This window comes from Symphodus melops (genome assembly GCF_947650265.1).
Source record: "Symphodus melops genome assembly, chromosome: 3".
NCBI lineage: Eukaryota > Metazoa > Chordata > Actinopteri > Labriformes > Labridae > Symphodus > Symphodus melops.
The window spans coordinates 28,392,881-28,410,283 of NC_136693.1; the positions used below are offsets into that span (position 1 = coordinate 28,392,881).

At 42.5% G+C, this 17,403-nt stretch overlaps 3 protein-coding genes across 5 annotated transcripts in view; 1 reads left to right on the forward strand and 2 right to left on the reverse strand.

Annotated features, from left to right (window-relative positions):
• The window catches only part of LOC306821799 (mitochondrial carrier homolog 2-like), a 6,548-nt gene extending 3,522 nt beyond the window's left edge, over window positions 1-3,026 (reverse strand). The window contains 4 exon segments of the mRNA XM_079340372.1: window positions 317-518; window positions 1,723-1,789; window positions 1,791-1,808; window positions 2,869-3,026. Coding sequence (XP_079196498.1) covers window positions 317-518; window positions 1,723-1,789; window positions 1,791-1,808; window positions 2,869-2,955 — 374 coding nt within the window. The 5' untranslated portion in view covers window positions 2,956-3,026.
• A 1,190-nt stretch (window positions 3,027-4,216) lies between these two features.
• Window positions 4,217-6,943, reverse strand: LOC306821052 (hatching enzyme 1.2-like). 2 transcript variants are annotated; one of them, XM_079339224.1, is made up of 9 exons: window positions 6,835-6,943; window positions 6,639-6,727; window positions 6,061-6,114; window positions 5,818-5,973; window positions 5,193-5,313; window positions 4,925-5,103; window positions 4,701-4,782; window positions 4,461-4,585; window positions 4,217-4,347 (listed from the first exon to the last, which is right to left on the reverse strand). In XM_079339224.1, coding segments are annotated over exons 2-9 (798 nt in total). In that variant the 5' UTR covers window positions 6,718-6,727; window positions 6,835-6,943; the 3' UTR covers window positions 4,217-4,345. The 2 variants fall into 2 exon arrangements, with proteins under 2 accessions (XP_079195350.1, XP_079195349.1); XM_079339223.1 differs by lacking the exon at window positions 6,835-6,943 and having other exon boundaries at window positions 4,217-4,344; window positions 6,639-6,725.
• Window positions 6,944-10,310: 3,367 nt separating this feature from the next.
• Window positions 10,311-13,035, forward strand: LOC306821051 (hatching enzyme 1.2-like; the record flags this gene model as incomplete). 2 transcript variants are annotated; one of them, XM_079339222.1, is made up of 9 exons in its annotated part: window positions 10,311-10,419; window positions 10,527-10,614; window positions 11,139-11,193; window positions 11,281-11,436; window positions 11,939-12,059; window positions 12,149-12,327; window positions 12,470-12,551; window positions 12,667-12,791; window positions 12,905-13,035. In XM_079339222.1, coding segments are annotated over 8 exons (798 nt in total). In that variant the 3' UTR covers window positions 12,907-13,035. The 2 variants fall into 2 exon arrangements, with proteins under 2 accessions (XP_079195348.1, XP_079195347.1); XM_079339221.1 differs by lacking the exon at window positions 10,311-10,419 and having other exon boundaries at window positions 10,537-10,614; window positions 12,908-13,035.
• Window positions 13,036-17,403: the final 4,368 nt, after the last annotated feature.

The window sequence follows — 17,403 nt, forward strand, 5'->3', positions numbered from 1 at the left end:
GAGAGAAAATCGCAAAAAGTGAAATGTCGCCAAAGTATTTGTGTAATTAAAATGAAGACTGTGGTCCTTCCTGAAAGAGCGATGCAGTGTGGACTGAACCCTCGGGGGTCATTAAGTGTTTTTTGGGTCCACCTCACGTGTGCCTCCAAATCAAAACGAACGAGGATGCGGCCTGTTTGGTTAAGTTGTTAACTTTACATGCAATGTGAAGTTTTGTATTATTTACTCATCTGAGGAGGAGCTAATGACGTCAACAACGACACGCAAACCAAAGTGTTAACATGAACAACCAGACTATCAGGATAATAACGTTCATGATATGAAAACAAGTGGGACTGACTTTGGTGTGAAGGAGAGCAGCTCACCTGGTAAAAGGATTAAATGTGTTAACTCGATGTATTCTGGACCTACCTGCACGACTTTGCTGTGCACCACGGTGCCGATGGTGCCGGCACAGAGCCTGGGACCAAGCCCTTTGAAGAGACCCACTTTGCCATCGATCTTGATGATGTGTTTTGCTGATGTGGACAGACAATAAAGGAGAGGACAGTTTTTCAACATGGAGCTGAGCAGAAGGAGAGACTTCTGTCCTGTATGTTCTGCAGCGTGTTTCACACACACAAAACAACAACATACTAAACATTAAAGTCATGCAAACGTCCCCAAACTGGGGAGTCTCTACTTTTTGACTGACATTTATTATCAGTGGTTCATTAAAAAACGACAATGTAGTTGAGGTCATTCAATCATCTGTTTTGCTGCATGGAGTTAAATATTTTCAGATCAGGATTTTTTTCTGATGGACACGCACGATGCGTCAGGTTGATTTGACTCCACTGATCATCAGCGGTGCAAGAAGCTCGTTAAACAAATCAATCAATCAATCCGACCATCAGCAGAGGCAAGAAGCAGGACAGGCTCCTCCCATGGGGAAAGCTGTATAATGTTCTCTGTCGTGATGGATCAGGAGGAGAAAAAACACACTCAACAGGTCCGTCAGAGTCAAACACTGAATGTAAACTAAAGTGAGTTTGCTCAAAGGGAAACGTCCTCGAGGCACATTTAGAGGGGATCATCTTTCCTGTTAAAGTACACACACATTTTCCCCATGTACAAACAAAAACAAAAAAAACAACCTGCGGGCAGTAAACACATCATGAGCGATTACAGTCACAGTTTTGATAAATAAACGTCCTGACATCATACACAAACAGCACACGTCATAGAAATCAGCTGCTAGTACACTGCTCATATTTGGAAATACTCTTCGCCTTGGACGGATAAATCTGTTCAGACTCATTGCCGTTGTTGTCCTTGCTCTATTTGTTTGTCTCTCCCTGCGTCTCCCTCGATCACACGGTCCGAGCTGATGGAGGTTCAACACGAGTACGCGCGAGGTTTCGGCCTGTTAAAAGACGTTTTGTCCTAACCACTGTTACATAGCTAGAAGTGGTGAACTAATGTTGGCTCTTTGTCAACAATATAACATAGGAGACAGTGTGGACATGACGAGGAAGTGAGGACACTTTTAGAGATTTGTCTTATTGCAATTTTAAAGTTTGAATAAACGTGTCAGTCACTTTTAGTCTGAGGCTGCCAACACAAAGACGTCACTTTGAGAGGAATATGAAGCGAGAACAGCAAAGGTGAAGACACACGCCGGTCTGCCCTCTGAACAGTGTTTTTATAAATATTAGATATACATGTGTGTGATGGACTTACCATAAGCAAACAGTCCGGGCAGCTGGTAGACTTGTCTGCCAAACAGGTTCCTGCCCAGGCTCGGAGGGGAGCGGTTCATGTCCTACCTAAAACACACACACACACACACAATAAAGCAGCTGATCTTTGTGCAGACTTCCTGCTTTCTGTTTCGATCTGACACATAAAGTCAGCTTGTTGTTCATTTTGTCTCAATGCTTTATTCAGTGTATTTAATCTTTAACATTAAGTGACATGTTTATCTGAGCACTGGGAACAAATCAAAGTTTTACTGAAGGCTAATGGACTCTGGCTACATGATTAACATTGACTTTAGCTAGTTAGCTGCTAATGTTAGCTCAGTGGGCCAAAGGGCAGCTGTGTGTGAATGACCAGGAGACACACATGAACACTGGGCTCCTTGTTTTACTGCTAATGTCTAATTCATCACACATGCTTTTAAACCCATCTGCTGGTTCACTGCACAGCACCAAACATTAAGCCTTGTTAGCATGCTGTTAGCTTGTCCCTGACCTTTCAGCTAGTGTTATACTAAGCGTCTTGTTTGTGCTCATCTGCATGTCATGGCTCATAAATCAGTGTCTCTTCAGGAAATGGTGGTAAAAATGCAATAAGGGAGTTACACTGGAGCAGCAGAGAACAGCTGATCCTGTGTGTTTACTGCTGCACACTTGTGCGCCTACAAAGTGCAATTTCCGTGTTTGAAGCCTGGATCCTGACCCAGTCAGGACCCGGGTCCAGTATGCACACATAAAACCGGCAAAGTGGACATGCATGTGAGTGCAGGATGGACTGTCAGACACCGCTTCCGCCCACTACACAGTATTTAATAAACGGAAGGTCATCGGGACGATCCATAATGAAGCTGCTCTTCTTTCTGCAGCACCGGTTTGTGTGAGGTTTCAATTAAAGCCGGATTAAAGAGTCCATGATCCCGAATCACAACAGACCCTGAGCGGACCCTGCACACTGCACGTCCTCTCACTGAGAAGCAAAGCCAAGAAAACACTGCGATATGGTCAATGGAGTTTGACAGCTGCCTCCTGTCGAGCTCACTGTCTCCACCGAGGCGGACTAACCGGGACCCGAGCAGAGCCAGGACCGGGGACAGGTTCACATGGTTAGGATACCCAGCTGGTCTCTTACCTGGATCAGGACCTTTATGTACATCAGAGGGTGGGAGAGGACGGTGAGCCCTGATCCCAGCAGTACTTGGCCACACGTGTCCGCCATTTTTGGAGAGCATAGGGGAGACAGGAAGCTGGGTGGTTTTTTCCTCGTCTTGCGTCAGAGCAGCCAAAGGGGCCCATCCTTAATGTGATTATAAAGGTAGCGCCCCCTGGTGTTTATAGACTGTATGGACACTACCTGCAAAACTAGAAACTGACATGTGCTTGACTGAGTTTCATGATTTTAGTTAAAATGAAACATTTAAATCTTTTCATGAATCATGTATTTGATTTTAAGAATCTTTTATTCGTCTTGCAGTGTTCGTGTCGACAACATTTACAGTGTTAAAGCAGCAAAGCAGGATAGCAGAAGACAATCACAAAGTGCAAAATGAAGATAGATAAAAAATATAAAAATGTAAAAAAAAAAAGAATAAGCATAAAAACATAGTTTAAAGAGCCAGTAACTTCAAGATGTAAGTCTGTATATACTGTATAAACACTATCACGCACACAGTGCATATCATTGTTGATCAAAAGTTTGATGTTTTTTGGATGTTTTTTACCTCTGGGTGCACATTTTAACAAACCACAGACCGAGCAAGAAATGTAGTGTGTAGTGATGGACTCGGACCTTCATTTTTTAAAGCCACATTAAGATTATGAAAACGTCAGCTTCTTATCACTTGAAGAACATTTTAAGAATTACAGGAGAGGACTTGGAAACACTTCCTAAGTCAGACCGCAGCTGCTAAAGTCCTCACCAAGACCAACATCACATCTCTTTTAAATACATGTAGCATCCTCTGCCATTAATGTGAGTGAATGGGTGAGCTGCCGTGTAAAGGGACTTTGAGTGGTCAGAAGTCTAGAAAAGTACATGAGCTCAAGTCAAGTCCATTTATCTGTGTTATATAAATCAGTTCATTCAGACTACCAAAACAACCTTGGAGTGAAGACTCACACACTACATCTTCACATTGATATTGTTTGTGTGTGTGAAACCAAGGAAGGCTTTATGCAAAAGTTATCCTTTAAACAAACTGTGAATCAGGATGAGCCGGACACAACAGGTAATCCGAGGGAGAGAACTCAGGATTCAGACTCTGATCATCTCCAGTGAGTTCATTGTAGTGATTGTCTGACTCCATCGATTTGCTCATGAGGTGTATTTAGTTGCGAAACAACACACTCTGAATCTACATATGGCCTAAAGGGGAGTGTCAAACGTGTACATGTTATAATGTCATTATTAAATTCAACCTAACAATAATATCGAAATGTGTTTGATACCCTTGATGAAGGAATAACAAGAGAATGCTGCGTTATATTCAGGTCCACTTTATTGAACGATCATTGACTGTTATGCTGGTCAGATCAGTGTCTGTTGTTAAACGAGCATCAGGAGATGATGTGTCCTCAGATCTGTCCGTCAGTACATCTGAATCGGCTTCTTCTGTCAGAAAACAAAAAATGTCATTAGCAGAGGGTTACATTCAACCATACATAGGAAGGCAGTGTTGGTGCCTTTCTGATTTCTTCTCCTACAGGGCTCATGCAGACACTCACAGCACTTGTAGAGAGTGTTGAGCCTGGCGATGTCAGTGCGGCTCATCTCCTTGGCGTTTCCAAAGGACACGTTGGGGTTAGGGATGGGGAGCATGGTGGGCTGGTTGTTCTTGGAGAAGGCGTACCTACGACAGGACACCGAACACTTAGTCTGAACTAAGACACATTGTGCACACACAGCACACACACTGCAGGTTTGATGACACACAGCAGGGCTGAGGTGAATCCAGTCTCACTCACTTGTGGTACTGCATGACAGAGTTGTAGTCGTAGGAAGTGCCCTGGTTCAAGGTAGCGATCTTCCTGAAGTTGTGCTGCATACCTGAAAAACAAAAACAACAGAAATAAATGTCATATTTGTTTGCTATGAATTGAAGGAGTTTAACTGCTTCAGAAAGAGTCCAATAAGCTTCAGAGAGCCAATGTTCCAATTCAGCTCTGTGTTTGAAAAACAGCCTCCTTACTGGACTCAACGTTCTGCAGCAGGACTCGGATGTGGTTGTCCCTGTCAGAGCGGGTCTGTTCGTGGTTGAATCCCAGAGCGTGGAGCAGCTCGTGCTGGACGGTACCGTGGTAGAGACATCCACTACGGGCCAGAGACACCACCTGCTTTCCACCACGGCGGCCGACGTAGGACCAGCAGCTGAACAGAGACGGAGTAAGTTGAAGTACACTGAGGTCTGACAGAAGCTTCAGGAACTCAAACTATTCATTGATATCTTTTTTTTTTACCCGCTCTGAGACTCGATTTGCAGCCAGTCGCGGTCGTCGCTTCTGCTGGGCCTGAAGCGGATGCAGGAGAAGGAGGAGAAGGACTCCAGTCCACGGGTGATGATAGACTTTTCACGGGAGGCTGGAGGGTAACAAACACACAACATTAAACTCTTTCTATAGAGCTACATAATAAATATTAATTTAAAAAGCATGGACACAAAAAACATAGGCATTGAACACATCACAAATGCTCCTTCAAAAAAACAAACTGTGACAAGATTATGTGTTGCACATTAACACTCAGCATTTGAAATGTTTGCCTATGGAGTCCTTCAAACACAAACAATGCGTTCAAACGTGTTTTCAATCCTATAAAGCCGACGTTAACAGTTAGATTACATCAGATTTGCGAGGTGAATTAGTGTCAGTAAAATGTCGTTTGTAAAGATCTTGTAGTGAAAAAGAAAAGCTCCTCTTTTTTATTTGGGATTTTTTTAGGTCATGCACGTGAAGACTTTAGGAGAGCAGACTGGTTACATTATCAACAGTTAGCAGTAACAGCTTCAACAAGCTGCATTCAAAGTGAAACTTTCTGAATGAGGTCTGAACATATGTTGGCCCTGGGCCTCTGTGTGACACTTACAGAAGTGGTTGGTGATGTAATAAGGAATGTAGACCTTCCCATCGGTCCACTTGCCCCACATGCAGCCACGGCTGGTGCATGGGTCGGCGTTTCTCTCGGCCTCTGAGTCGATGGCGATGTCTCCCTCGATCAGGTTGGGCTCATCGACGGAGCGGACTGAAACACATCATAAAGCTACTTTAAAATCTGCCCAGGTGCAGCTAAAAACAGAAAACAGGAGGAACACGAGCAGCTCACACTTACCCAGATTGCTGTTGGCTCTGCTCAGAAGTTCAGAGACAGACAGCTGCTCCTCTGCAGTGACAGCAACAACAGCACAGTTTGAATGTGTGTCATAAATACAGCAAGCACAGTACAGTGCAGGTCAATACAATAGGTGTGATCACTAGAAGACATTACATACCTGCCTGCAGGTTCAGTGTGCAGTCAGGGGAGAAGAAAATAAATACATTAGCAACAAATAGATCAACAGATCAAATCATGAAAAACATTTTTTTTTAACTTTTAAACATTAAAGTGTTTATTAAAACGGTTAAAGTACACCTCAAGCATCAAATGACTAAAGCTCTGAAGGCTAAGTGCATTGAGTCTCTCAAAAAGTCAAATCATCTGTGAGGAAAAAAAGACAAATAAAAAGTGAAAATGAATCATTTACTCCACTGAGGCTCAAATGAATCCTCAGACTAGACCTTTGAGAAAGTAAAGAAGGCGACGGGCCTCATTCGAAGACACAGGAGGTATTTCATGTTTGTGGCATTAAACTGATGAAGTCACACAGGTCTGTCACAGGTCTTGTCCACTTGGACTCTTCTATGATTGTACCTCATTGTCGGCCCAACAGAAGGCAGACAGCAGCAGCAGAGCCAGAGCGGAGAACCTGAAAACAGACGTGCGAGCCATCTCAGCAGAGCTGCAGGACACAGAGAGGAATCAACGTCAGCTTCCACTCAGAGGAAAGATCCAGAGCTTGACAACTAAACCTTTAAACACGGACAGATCCTTCACAGCTGGACTCACCTTGGATCCTCTGTGTGGACTTGTGCCGATGAGATGTACCTCCAGGTTTTTATACACGTTCAACGACGTCGGTCAGACCAAATATGGATTGGGCCTATATAGGTGCAACGTCTTATCAGTCTCTTATGTTCCTCACACAGGAACAGTGAGCAGAAGATATCCAGGCACAGCCTACACTATATGTGTGAGAAAAGGACATGCCCTGTCTATAAAAGCTCAAATGTCAAAAAAACAAATCTCCCGAATATGACATTTTACCAAATGTTCTAAATGATTAACAGGCCATGAAATTAAATATATCTAAACAAGCTTAATAACCTCATAGTGCTGATGTTTCCATTAATTCAATGATGATTTTTTTTCACCTCTTATCTAATAAAAATAGTTATATATTAAAAGTCTAAATATGTCATTAATTTTGATTATAACCAACAGCCTCCTGCCTAAGCTGCCACACAACAACCATCATCAGACAATTCACTGAATGTTGAATAGTCCACTTAACAAATGTCCTTTTCTCACACATGTAGTGTAGGCTGTGCCTGGATATCTCATTGAATTAATGGAAACAGCAGCACTATGAGGTTATTAAGCTTGTTTAGATATATTTTATTTCATGGCCTGTTAATTATTTAGATGTGGACATCTGTTTTTGTTATTTGAGTTTTTATAGACAGGGCAGCAGAAGACAGTACAGAAATACGAGGAGGAGAGAGAAGATTCAAACGTTCATCAGAGAGCCGAGGCCTGCAGGTGAACCTGCAGCCGGCGTGTATTCTTCACTGTGCTCAGTGAGGATCAGATCTCCATCTTTTCCCATCAGGTCCTGTTGAGTTCTGATGAAGAACATGTCTCCTCCTCCTGCCGCTCCAATACAAAATATATTAAAACAAACACTTGTTGTAACTCTGTTAGCCAAACACTTTGAGATTACCAGAATGTTTGTGTGCTTGTTATAAGAAGGGACACACCTTGACCTTCTTCTTCAATTTACACTTAATCTTACACTTGATTTTGTTTTGCCTATACATAATCAGTCCTCCCCATATTAACAAAATTACGGTTGTTAATTGACATGAAAGATGATCAACTTGTTACTTGTTAATAATCAGTAAGTCTGCTACTAATATAAGGTTACTTGCATTGTTCATGTTTTAGCTTCCATTGTAGCCATAAGTCTGTATTCTCTGTTGTTGTCTGTCTCTCCTTATATCTCACTCTCTGCACACACAGTAGGTGTGGTGACTAATTTGACACAAACCCTATATTGTCCAAAGAAGTCACCGCTGAGATGTGAGATGTGGAACTATTTCCGGACGCGTGCTCCTGGCGTTGAAACAAACAAATGTCTAATACTCTTTTCCAATAGAGTCTTCAATCTGTTTATTGTAGTTCATGATCAGGGTTCAATAATGCACAGAAACCTCTTAGTCTGTCCAATACATCATAAGTATAAACTGTTGCATCCAATCAACCAGACACGCCGACACGGTCAAAAAACTATATGCTCCCAAACACACCTGAATCCAATTACCTGGAGCCTTGGCTTTAAGCACAACTCAAGTCAAGACTCCATCCAGTGTTGGAACCACACAAATACAAAAACAAGCATTTTGGCTCCTACAGTAGGCTTAGTAGCAGATGACTCTTCAACATGATAGAGAGAAATTTACTGGATTTTATTTAGAATATACTGGATTTCTGCTATATTTATGTGTAAAATCTTGTTTCTTTAAGCACTTCACACAGAAAGACAACGCAACAAAAAGATGGGGCCTCTGCTGTAGAAACAAGTCATCAGCCTGCTGTATATGGAGCGTGGTGCAGATGCGTCACATACCTCCACTACACATTTCATTTGAAAGTTGTTTATTTGATTTTCTGAAAAGAGCAAAATACACACAATTATGCTTCGTTCGCCACACACACTGACATTTCGAGTGTGTGTACAGTACTTACACAGCCTATGGTGTGTACTGATTCTGTACTCGTCCCCACACACAGTGTAGCAAACGCGCCCTCTGCTGGTCGGACTTAGACATTTCACCCTGCTAGATTACATTTTCCTCCGGTTACTCAACCTCTTATGTTTACTGAACATATTCAGAAAATATCACTACATGTAGAACATGAACGGAACCGAATACATTGTGAATCAAACCCAAATCATAGGTATTAATAATGATAATAATTATTAGTACTGTAAGTCCTATTTAGTAGATGTGATCAAATGTTATATGGTAGTCCACCCACTAATGATGGCTCTGTATGCCACATATACAGTGGTGTAGGCTACTGCAGACAAAATAATAATAGAATGAAAACAATCAAATAGCTGGAAATAATTTGACAATAAGTTGAACTATTTTCTATGCGATGGCTTTCACATTTAAATTTAGGAGTAAATTCCACTGAAGGAAACGTTTTGTTTTCTTATCTGATAACAAAAATGTGTGTTTTAAATGTTGTACTTTGTGTAAAGCTGTCTAAGTAATGTGCCTTGATATGCCTAAACACGTGTAATAGAGTCTGAGACCATGTGTACAGATTATCTATCATAAAAGAAATGAACCGGAGCACATAAGCAGGTTATTGATTAGTGATCACTTACTAAAGTGCAGAGTCGTTTTTCCAGTCTGCTGCAACAACTTCTTGTTTCTTGAGAAATAGTGTCAGACATTTTTAAACAGAACGTCTGTGGCTGTCTTGTGAAAGATTCATACAAGAGGTTTTGTAAACGCAGCAATGCGTGATTTGTTGTCTGAAAGTCTCTCAGACATAAACATGAATCTTTGGGAACTAAAGTTTAGCATAATATTGTGCAGATAAATCAGAAGTGTCTTGTATAAAAAAAAACTACATTTTAAAATCTCTATTTAAGAAAAGTCTTTCAAGGCAGGGATGGTTGTTTCATGATGCAGCTCTTTCAAAGGTTCTTAAATTGCTCCAATAACTTGATGCACCCCCTAAACAGAGTCTGCAGCTGTTACATTGGCTGCAGGTTCACCTGCAGGCCTCAGCTCTCTGATGACCGTTTGAGTCTTCTCTCTCCTCCTCGTATTTCCGTACTGTCTTCTGCTGTCTATAAAAGCTCAAATGTAAAAAAAAAAAAAAAATCTCCCGAATATGACATTTTACCAAATGTTCTAAATGATTAACAGGCCATGAAATTAAATATATCTAAACAAGCTTAATAACCTCATAGTGCTGCTGTTTCCATTAATTCAATGATTTTTTTTATCACCTCTTATCTAATAAAAATAGTTATATATTAAAAGTCTAAATATGTCATTAATTTTGATTATAACCAACAGCCTCCTGCCAAAGCTGCCACACAACAACCATCATCAGACAATTCACTGAATGTTGAAAAGTCCACTTAACAAATGTCCTTTTCTCACACATATAGTGTAGGCTGTGCCTGGATATCTTCTGCTCACTGTTCCTGTGTGAGGAACATAAGAGACTGATAAGACGTTGCACCTATATAGGCCCAATCCATATTTGGTCTGACCGACGTCGTTGAACGTGTATAAAAACCTGGAGGTACATCTCATCGGCACAAGTCCACACAGAGGATCCAAGGTGAGTCCAGCTGTGAAGGATCTGTCCGTGTTTAAAGGTTTAGTTGTCAAGCTCTGGATCTTTCCTCTGAGTGGAAGCTGACGTTGATTCCTCTCTGTGTCCTGCAGCTCTGCTGAGATGGCTCGCACGTCTGTTTTCAGGTTCTCCGCTCTGGCTCTGCTGCTGCTGTCTGCCTTCTGTTGGGCCGACAATGAGGTACAATCATAGAAGAGTCCAAGTGGACAAGACCTGTGACAGACCTGTGTGACTTCATCAGTTTAATGCCACAAACATGAAATACCTCCTGTGTCTTCGAATGAGGCCCGTCGCCTTCTTTACTTTCTCAAAGGTCTAGTCTGAGGATTCATTTGAGCCTCAGTGGAGTAAATGATTCATTTTCACTTTTTATTTGTCTTTTTTTCCTCACAGATGATTTGACTTTTTGAGAGACTCAATGCACTTAGCCTTCAGAGCTTTAGTCATTTGATGCTTGAGGTGTACTTTAACCGTTTTAATAAACACTTTAATGTTTAAAAGTAAAAAAAAAATGTTTTTCATGATTTGATCTGTTGATCTATTTGTTGCTAATGTATTTGTTTTCTTCTCCCCTGACTGCACACTGAACCTGCAGGCAGGTATGTAATGTCTTCTAGTGATCACACCTATTGTATTGACCTGCACTGTACTGTGCTTGCTGTATTTATGACACACATTCAAACTGTGCTGTTGTTGCTGTCACTGCAGAGGAGCAGCTGTCTGTCTCTGAACTTCTGAGCAGAGCCAACAGCAATCTGGGTAAGTGTGAGCTGCTCGTGTTCCTCCTGTTTTCTGTTTTTAGCTGCACCTGGGCAGATTTTAAAGTAGCTTTATGATGTGTTTCAGTCCGCTCCGTCGATGAGCCCAACCTGATCGAGGGAGACATCGCCATCGACTCAGAGGCCGAGAGAAACGCCGACCCATGCACCAGCCGTGGCTGCATGTGGGGCAAGTGGACCGATGGGAAGGTCTACATTCCTTATTACATCACCAACCACTTCTGTAAGTGTCACACAGAGGCCCAGGGCCAACATATGTTCAGACCTCATTCAGAAAGTTTCACTTTGAATGCAGCTTGTTGAAGCTGTTACTGCTAACTGTTGATAATGTAACCAGTCTGCTCTCCTAAAGTCTTCACGTGCATGACCTAAAAAAATCCCAAATAAAAAAGAGGAGCTTTTCTTTTTCACTACAAGATCTTTACAAACGACATTTTACTGACACTAATTCACCTCGCAAATCTGATGTAATCTAACCGTTAACGTCGGCTTTATAGGATTGAAAACACGTTTGAACGCATTGTTTGTTTGAAGGACTCCATAGGCAAACATTTCAAATGCTGAGTGTTAATGTGCAACACATAATCTTGTCACAGTTTCTTTTTTTGAAGGAGCATTTGTGATGTGTTCAATGCCTATGTTTTTTGTGTCCATGCTTTTTAAATTAATATTCATTATGTAGCTCTATAGAAAGAGTTTAATGTTGTGTGTTTGTTACCCTCCAGCCTCCCGTGAAAAGTCTATCATCACCCGTGGACTGGAGTCCTTCTCCTCCTTCTCCTGCATCCGCTTCAGGCCCAGCAGAAGCGACGACCGCGACTGGCTGCAAATCGAGTCTCAGAGCGGGTAAAAAAAAAAGATATCAATGAATAGTTTGAGTTCCTGAAGCTTCTGTCAGACCTCAGTGTACTTCAACTTACTCCGTCTCTGTTCAGCTGCTGGTCCTACGTCGGCCGCCGTGGTGGAAAGCAGGTGGTGTCTCTGGCCCGTAGTGGATGTCTCTACCACGGCACCGTCCAGCACGAGCTGCTCCACGCTCTGGGATTCAACCACGAACAGACCCGCTCTGACAGGGACAACCACATCCGAGTCCTGCTGCAGAACGTTGAGTCCAGTAAGGAGGCTGTTTTTCAAACACAGAGCTGAATTGGAACATTGGCTCTCTGAAGCTTATTGGACTCTTTCTGAAGCAGTTAAACTCCTTCAATTCATAGCAAACAAATATGACATTTATTTCTGTTGTTTTTGTTTTTCAGGTATGCAGCACAACTTCAGGAAGATCGCTACCTTGAACCAGGGCACTTCCTACGACTACAACTCTGTCATGCAGTACCACAAGTGAGTGAGACTGGATTCACCTCAGCCCTGCTGTGTGTCATCAAACCTGCAGTGTGTGTGCTGTGTGTGCACAATGTGTCTTAGTTCAGACTAAGTGTTCGGTGTCCTGTCGTAGGTACGCCTTCTCCAAGAACAACCAGCCCACCATGCTCCCCATCCCTAACCCCAACGTGTCCTTTGGAAACGCCAAGGAGATGAGCCGCACTGACATCGCCAGGCTCAACACTCTCTACAAGTGCTGTGAGTGTCTGCATGAGCCCTGTAGGAGAAGAAATCAGAAAGGCACCAACACTGCCTTCCTATGTATGGTTGAATGTAACCCTCTGCTAATGACATTTTTTGTTTTCTGACAGAAGAAGCCGATTCAGATGTACTGACGGACAGATCTGAGGACACATCATCTCCTGATGCTCGTTTAACAACAGACACTGATCTGACCAGCATAACAGTCAATGATCGTTCAATAAAGTGGACCTGAATATAACGCAGCATTCTCTTGTTATTCCTTCATCAAGGGTATCAAACACATTTCGATATTATTGTTAGGTTGAATTTAATAATGACATTATAACATGTACACGTTTGACACTCCCCTTTAGGCCATATGTAGATTCAGAGTGTGTTGTTTCGCAACTAAATACACCTCATGAGCAAATCGATGGAGTCAGACAATCACTACAATGAACTCACTGGAGATGATCAGAGTCTGAATCCTGAGTTCTCTCCCTCGGATTACCTGTTGTGTCCGGCTCATCCTGATTCACAGTTTGTTTAAAGGATAACTTTTGCATAAAGCCTTCCTTGGTTTCACACACACAAACAAGATCAATGTGAAGATGTAGTGTGTGAGTCAAGAGTGAAGCTTCAAACAGACCACTCTACAGCATCAGAGCAACTTCCTTCCAGTTCCTCTTTTTACGTGACTTTGCAAGTCTGTGTGTTAACCAAACACATGTTGCATGTATGTGCTAACAGTTTACAGAAGTCAAGCATGCACACAAAGCTTTTGCAACTCTATAATCAGAGTAAAGTCTTTTACCTTCTTTCTTTTTTTTTTTTTTTAAAGTGTGATTTTAGTGGCAATGTCTCCTTCATCAGCACAACATATTTTTGCTGATGCCTCCTCCCACCAGCTGCTCCTTGAGATCCTCTCCATGAAGTCACAAACAGGATCGGTATCAAGGGGCAAACATGTACATGGTACATGGGAACGTGTCTGACTTTGTGCCGAGGATGCGGACACAGCTCCCACTTTGGTCTTTCAAGGGCTAGATGGCTTGTACCAACAACCTCATATTCCAGCAGTACCCGACATGATCCCCCAAGAGACACGGTGAAAAGTCTTCTACAAATCCACAAAACACATGTATACTGGATGTGCAAATTCCCATACCCCCCTCCCCAAGAAGCCTTGTGAGGGTAAAGAGCTGGTCCACTGTCCCACGACCAGAACGGAATCCACATTGTTGCTCCTGTATCTGAGGTTGGACAATCGGCCGGAGCCCCCTTCCCAGCACCCTAGAGGAAGCTTTCCCCTGAAGGCTGAGAAGTGTGATACCCCGATAATTGGAGCACACCCTCAGGTCCCAATTTTTTTGTAATTGGGAACCACCACACCTGTTTGCCAATCAACAGGCAATGCCAGATTTCGAAGGGGCATTGAAATGGCATGTCAGCAAAGACAGCCCAATAACTTCCAGAGCTTTTAACCTCTCGGGCTGAATCTCATCTACACCTGGCGCCTTGCCACTGAGGAGCTTTCGAACTACATCAGTGACCTCTGCCAGGTTAGTGGTAAGGCTTTTCCCAGATCTTCAGACTCTGCCTCATTTTCAGGAGACGTGTTGTCTGGGTTCAGGAGTTCATCAAAATATTCCTTCCACCGCCCAAACAATATACGCAGTCCAGATTAGCAGTTCTGCACCCCTGCTGATAACAGTCTGGGGCAAGCCCTGCTTTCTTTTGCTGAGCCGTTGGATGGTTTGCCAGAATCTTCTTGAGGCCAGTCAAAAGTCCTTCTCCAAATCCCCCCCGAACTCGCCTACGCCTGCCACCAAGCCTGTCATGCACCTACTTCCCATGTCCCGAGGTCCCCCCCAGGTCCAGCTCTGGGGGTGTGCCCTGGATTCCCCTTTTCCAGGTGAGGCGACTAGCTCCTATGTATTTCACTTCATAAGAGAATTTGAGAACCGTTCTTAGTCTGGTTCTTCCCCTGGGACCTCTTTACCAGGGGGCCCGACAACACAAAACTGATGAAGCCATAAGGGCAAAAAGCATTGTATGTTTTATAAATGTAAATAAATACAAATAGGTGATTCAGCTCTCTTGTGCACCATGACTCTTCTAATTTGTTGTCAAGATAATTTTTCTGCAACAACAAAATAAATACATTTGCCTCCTAATTAAAGACAATCTAGATGTGCTGTGTAGTGTCTGGGAAAAAACAACAGAATACAATACCCACAAAATTACACACAGTCCAATTTTTAAGAAAAAATATGTAAATCCATCTGAGCTGGATTTGCCAACAAGTCTTCGTTGACCTCTATGCCCTATTAGGATGAGAGTTAGTGTAGGAGCCATGAATGTAAGTTGGTTGTGTGTTTGGTTTAATGGTTTGTTTACCTATTTGTTTATTGTTTGCAATCTTATTGTTTCTGGTGGTGGGTGTGTTTACCGGAAATCATTGTGGTGATTGCCGACACTATATGGGCTGCACTCACCTGTTCACCTGGTTGATTGTCTTGGATGGAGAGAGGGGGTGAACATGGGAGCGGAAAATTTCTGTTGACCGCCATACACCGTACCGCACAAGTTTGCTTTTTACGCAGTCAGTGTCTCGTCTGTTTTTGATTGTTGGGACGAATAAATGACTGAAAGCATATTGATGGAGAGTCATTCATAACGACAGCGCGTCATAGCCTTTCCTCCCGTGTTTAGTCCCTCGCGGCACCCTTTTTTTGTGACGACCTGCAAAGGCCGATATAGCCGGTAAGCATGAACACACATTGTAATTGTTTATTTCTATCTGTTATTTCTGAAAGCATCCTGTGGACAGGTGCTGCAAATTAAAATTTTGCGATGAACACTAAAGCTCCATTTCCACCGAGCGGTCCGTCTTGGTTCGTCTCAGTACAGCGCGCATTTTGCAGGGTTTCCATAGACTAATCCTGGGAAAGATTTCCAAATAACCATTCTGTACCATCCCACTTTTTGGGACCCTTTCCTTGGGGTTGCCAAGAATATCGAGCCGACTTGAAAAGGTGGAGCTAAACACTGCAGTCCATTGATTGGTTGAAAGAATCGTCACTTCCCGTGTGACAACAGTAAACAAAACCCTGCCGTGTTTAAACCATACAAAGCCGATTGTTTACGTCTGTATTTCTCATCGAGGCACACAGCCTTCTCTGAAAAAAAGCTTGATTGAGTTCTTGTAATAAAGAGTCACATGCCAATGACGAAGTCAATTAACTGCTGGATGTCTTCCAGCATTGGTTTTGTTTGTGTAGCGTTTTTCTCCTTTGTTGAATTTATTAGTTAGCTGTTAGCGGTTAGCTGCTATCATATGACGCTATTTACATAGCGGCTATCGTCATCCGGTTTACACGCCGCCTACCAAATAGGGCACAGGTGGCTTAGGAAACACAAACGGGATCAGGCTTAATCTGACCAAACTGTACTGATCCGTACCGGACTGCTGTGTGGAAACGGGGCTTAAGAGCAGTGCATTAAGGACTTGTGAAGAATTCTACATTACAGCACCAATGGAGATATTGATGCACTAAAAAGATGAACAAGTTAAAGGAAGGTTTTTTTTTGATTGTCACATTAAACATGAATTTGACTGATGTGATGCAGAACCTCTGGTTAAAATGCAGCAGTCTGAGCATTGATGCTTTTCAGTATCATTGAAGCAGAATCAGACACGATGGACAGCCGTCTGCCAAAATTGGGAAAGTGGGATAGTGGGTTGCATTTTTGTACATGCTGGGGTCCAAACTGCACATTTGTCTGTAAATGTAATATAATTGTTTGAAAATGTGAGGTGTGGGTAGAGATGTTTCCCTATTATTACTATTATCATTATTATTGGCACGACTGAGTCGGGAGTCTCCTGAGGTTAGACCAGTTGAGATTACTGGTTTAATTTCTTACTGTTCTAACAGGTTGCAGGATGTTGATTGTAATTGTCATGTATTTCTAACTTTTGTTAGGATACTTCAATGACAACACAATCACAAGTCTGACACTGATGACGTTCATGTGTTCATGCAGCCTCTGAAATGGTTAAAACGTCTGGCTAACACACCATCTTATCAGACAAGAGTGAAGCTTTTAACAGACCACTCTATAGCATCAGAGCGTTTCACTTCCAGTTCCTGTTTTTACGTGACTTTACAAGTCTGTGTGTTAACCAAACACATGTTGCATGTATGTGCTAACAGTTTCATGTGAATGCAAACAAAGCTTTATAAACTCTAAAATAAGGGTAAAGTCATTTGCCTGCTTTTTTGAAAAACGAAAGATGAAAAGTATGACCTCTATACTTTGACAAGAGTGAAGCTTTGAAGAGAGCACTCTCTATCATCTTAGCGTTTCCCATCCAGTTCTTGAATTTGCACAACTGTGTGTTAACCAAACACATGTTGCATGTATGTACCGACGGTTTGAAGAAGTATTGTGAATGCAAACAATGCTTTTGCAACTCTGATTGCAACCACACTGATTGGAATCACTGAGACCTCCTTGCACTGGCTTACCTGCTAACTCTCTCCCAGTCATTTCCAGTCACTACCAGTGTTCCTCCAGGTTCTGTCCTGGGCCCCCTTCTGTTCCTCTCGGCCACATCTTC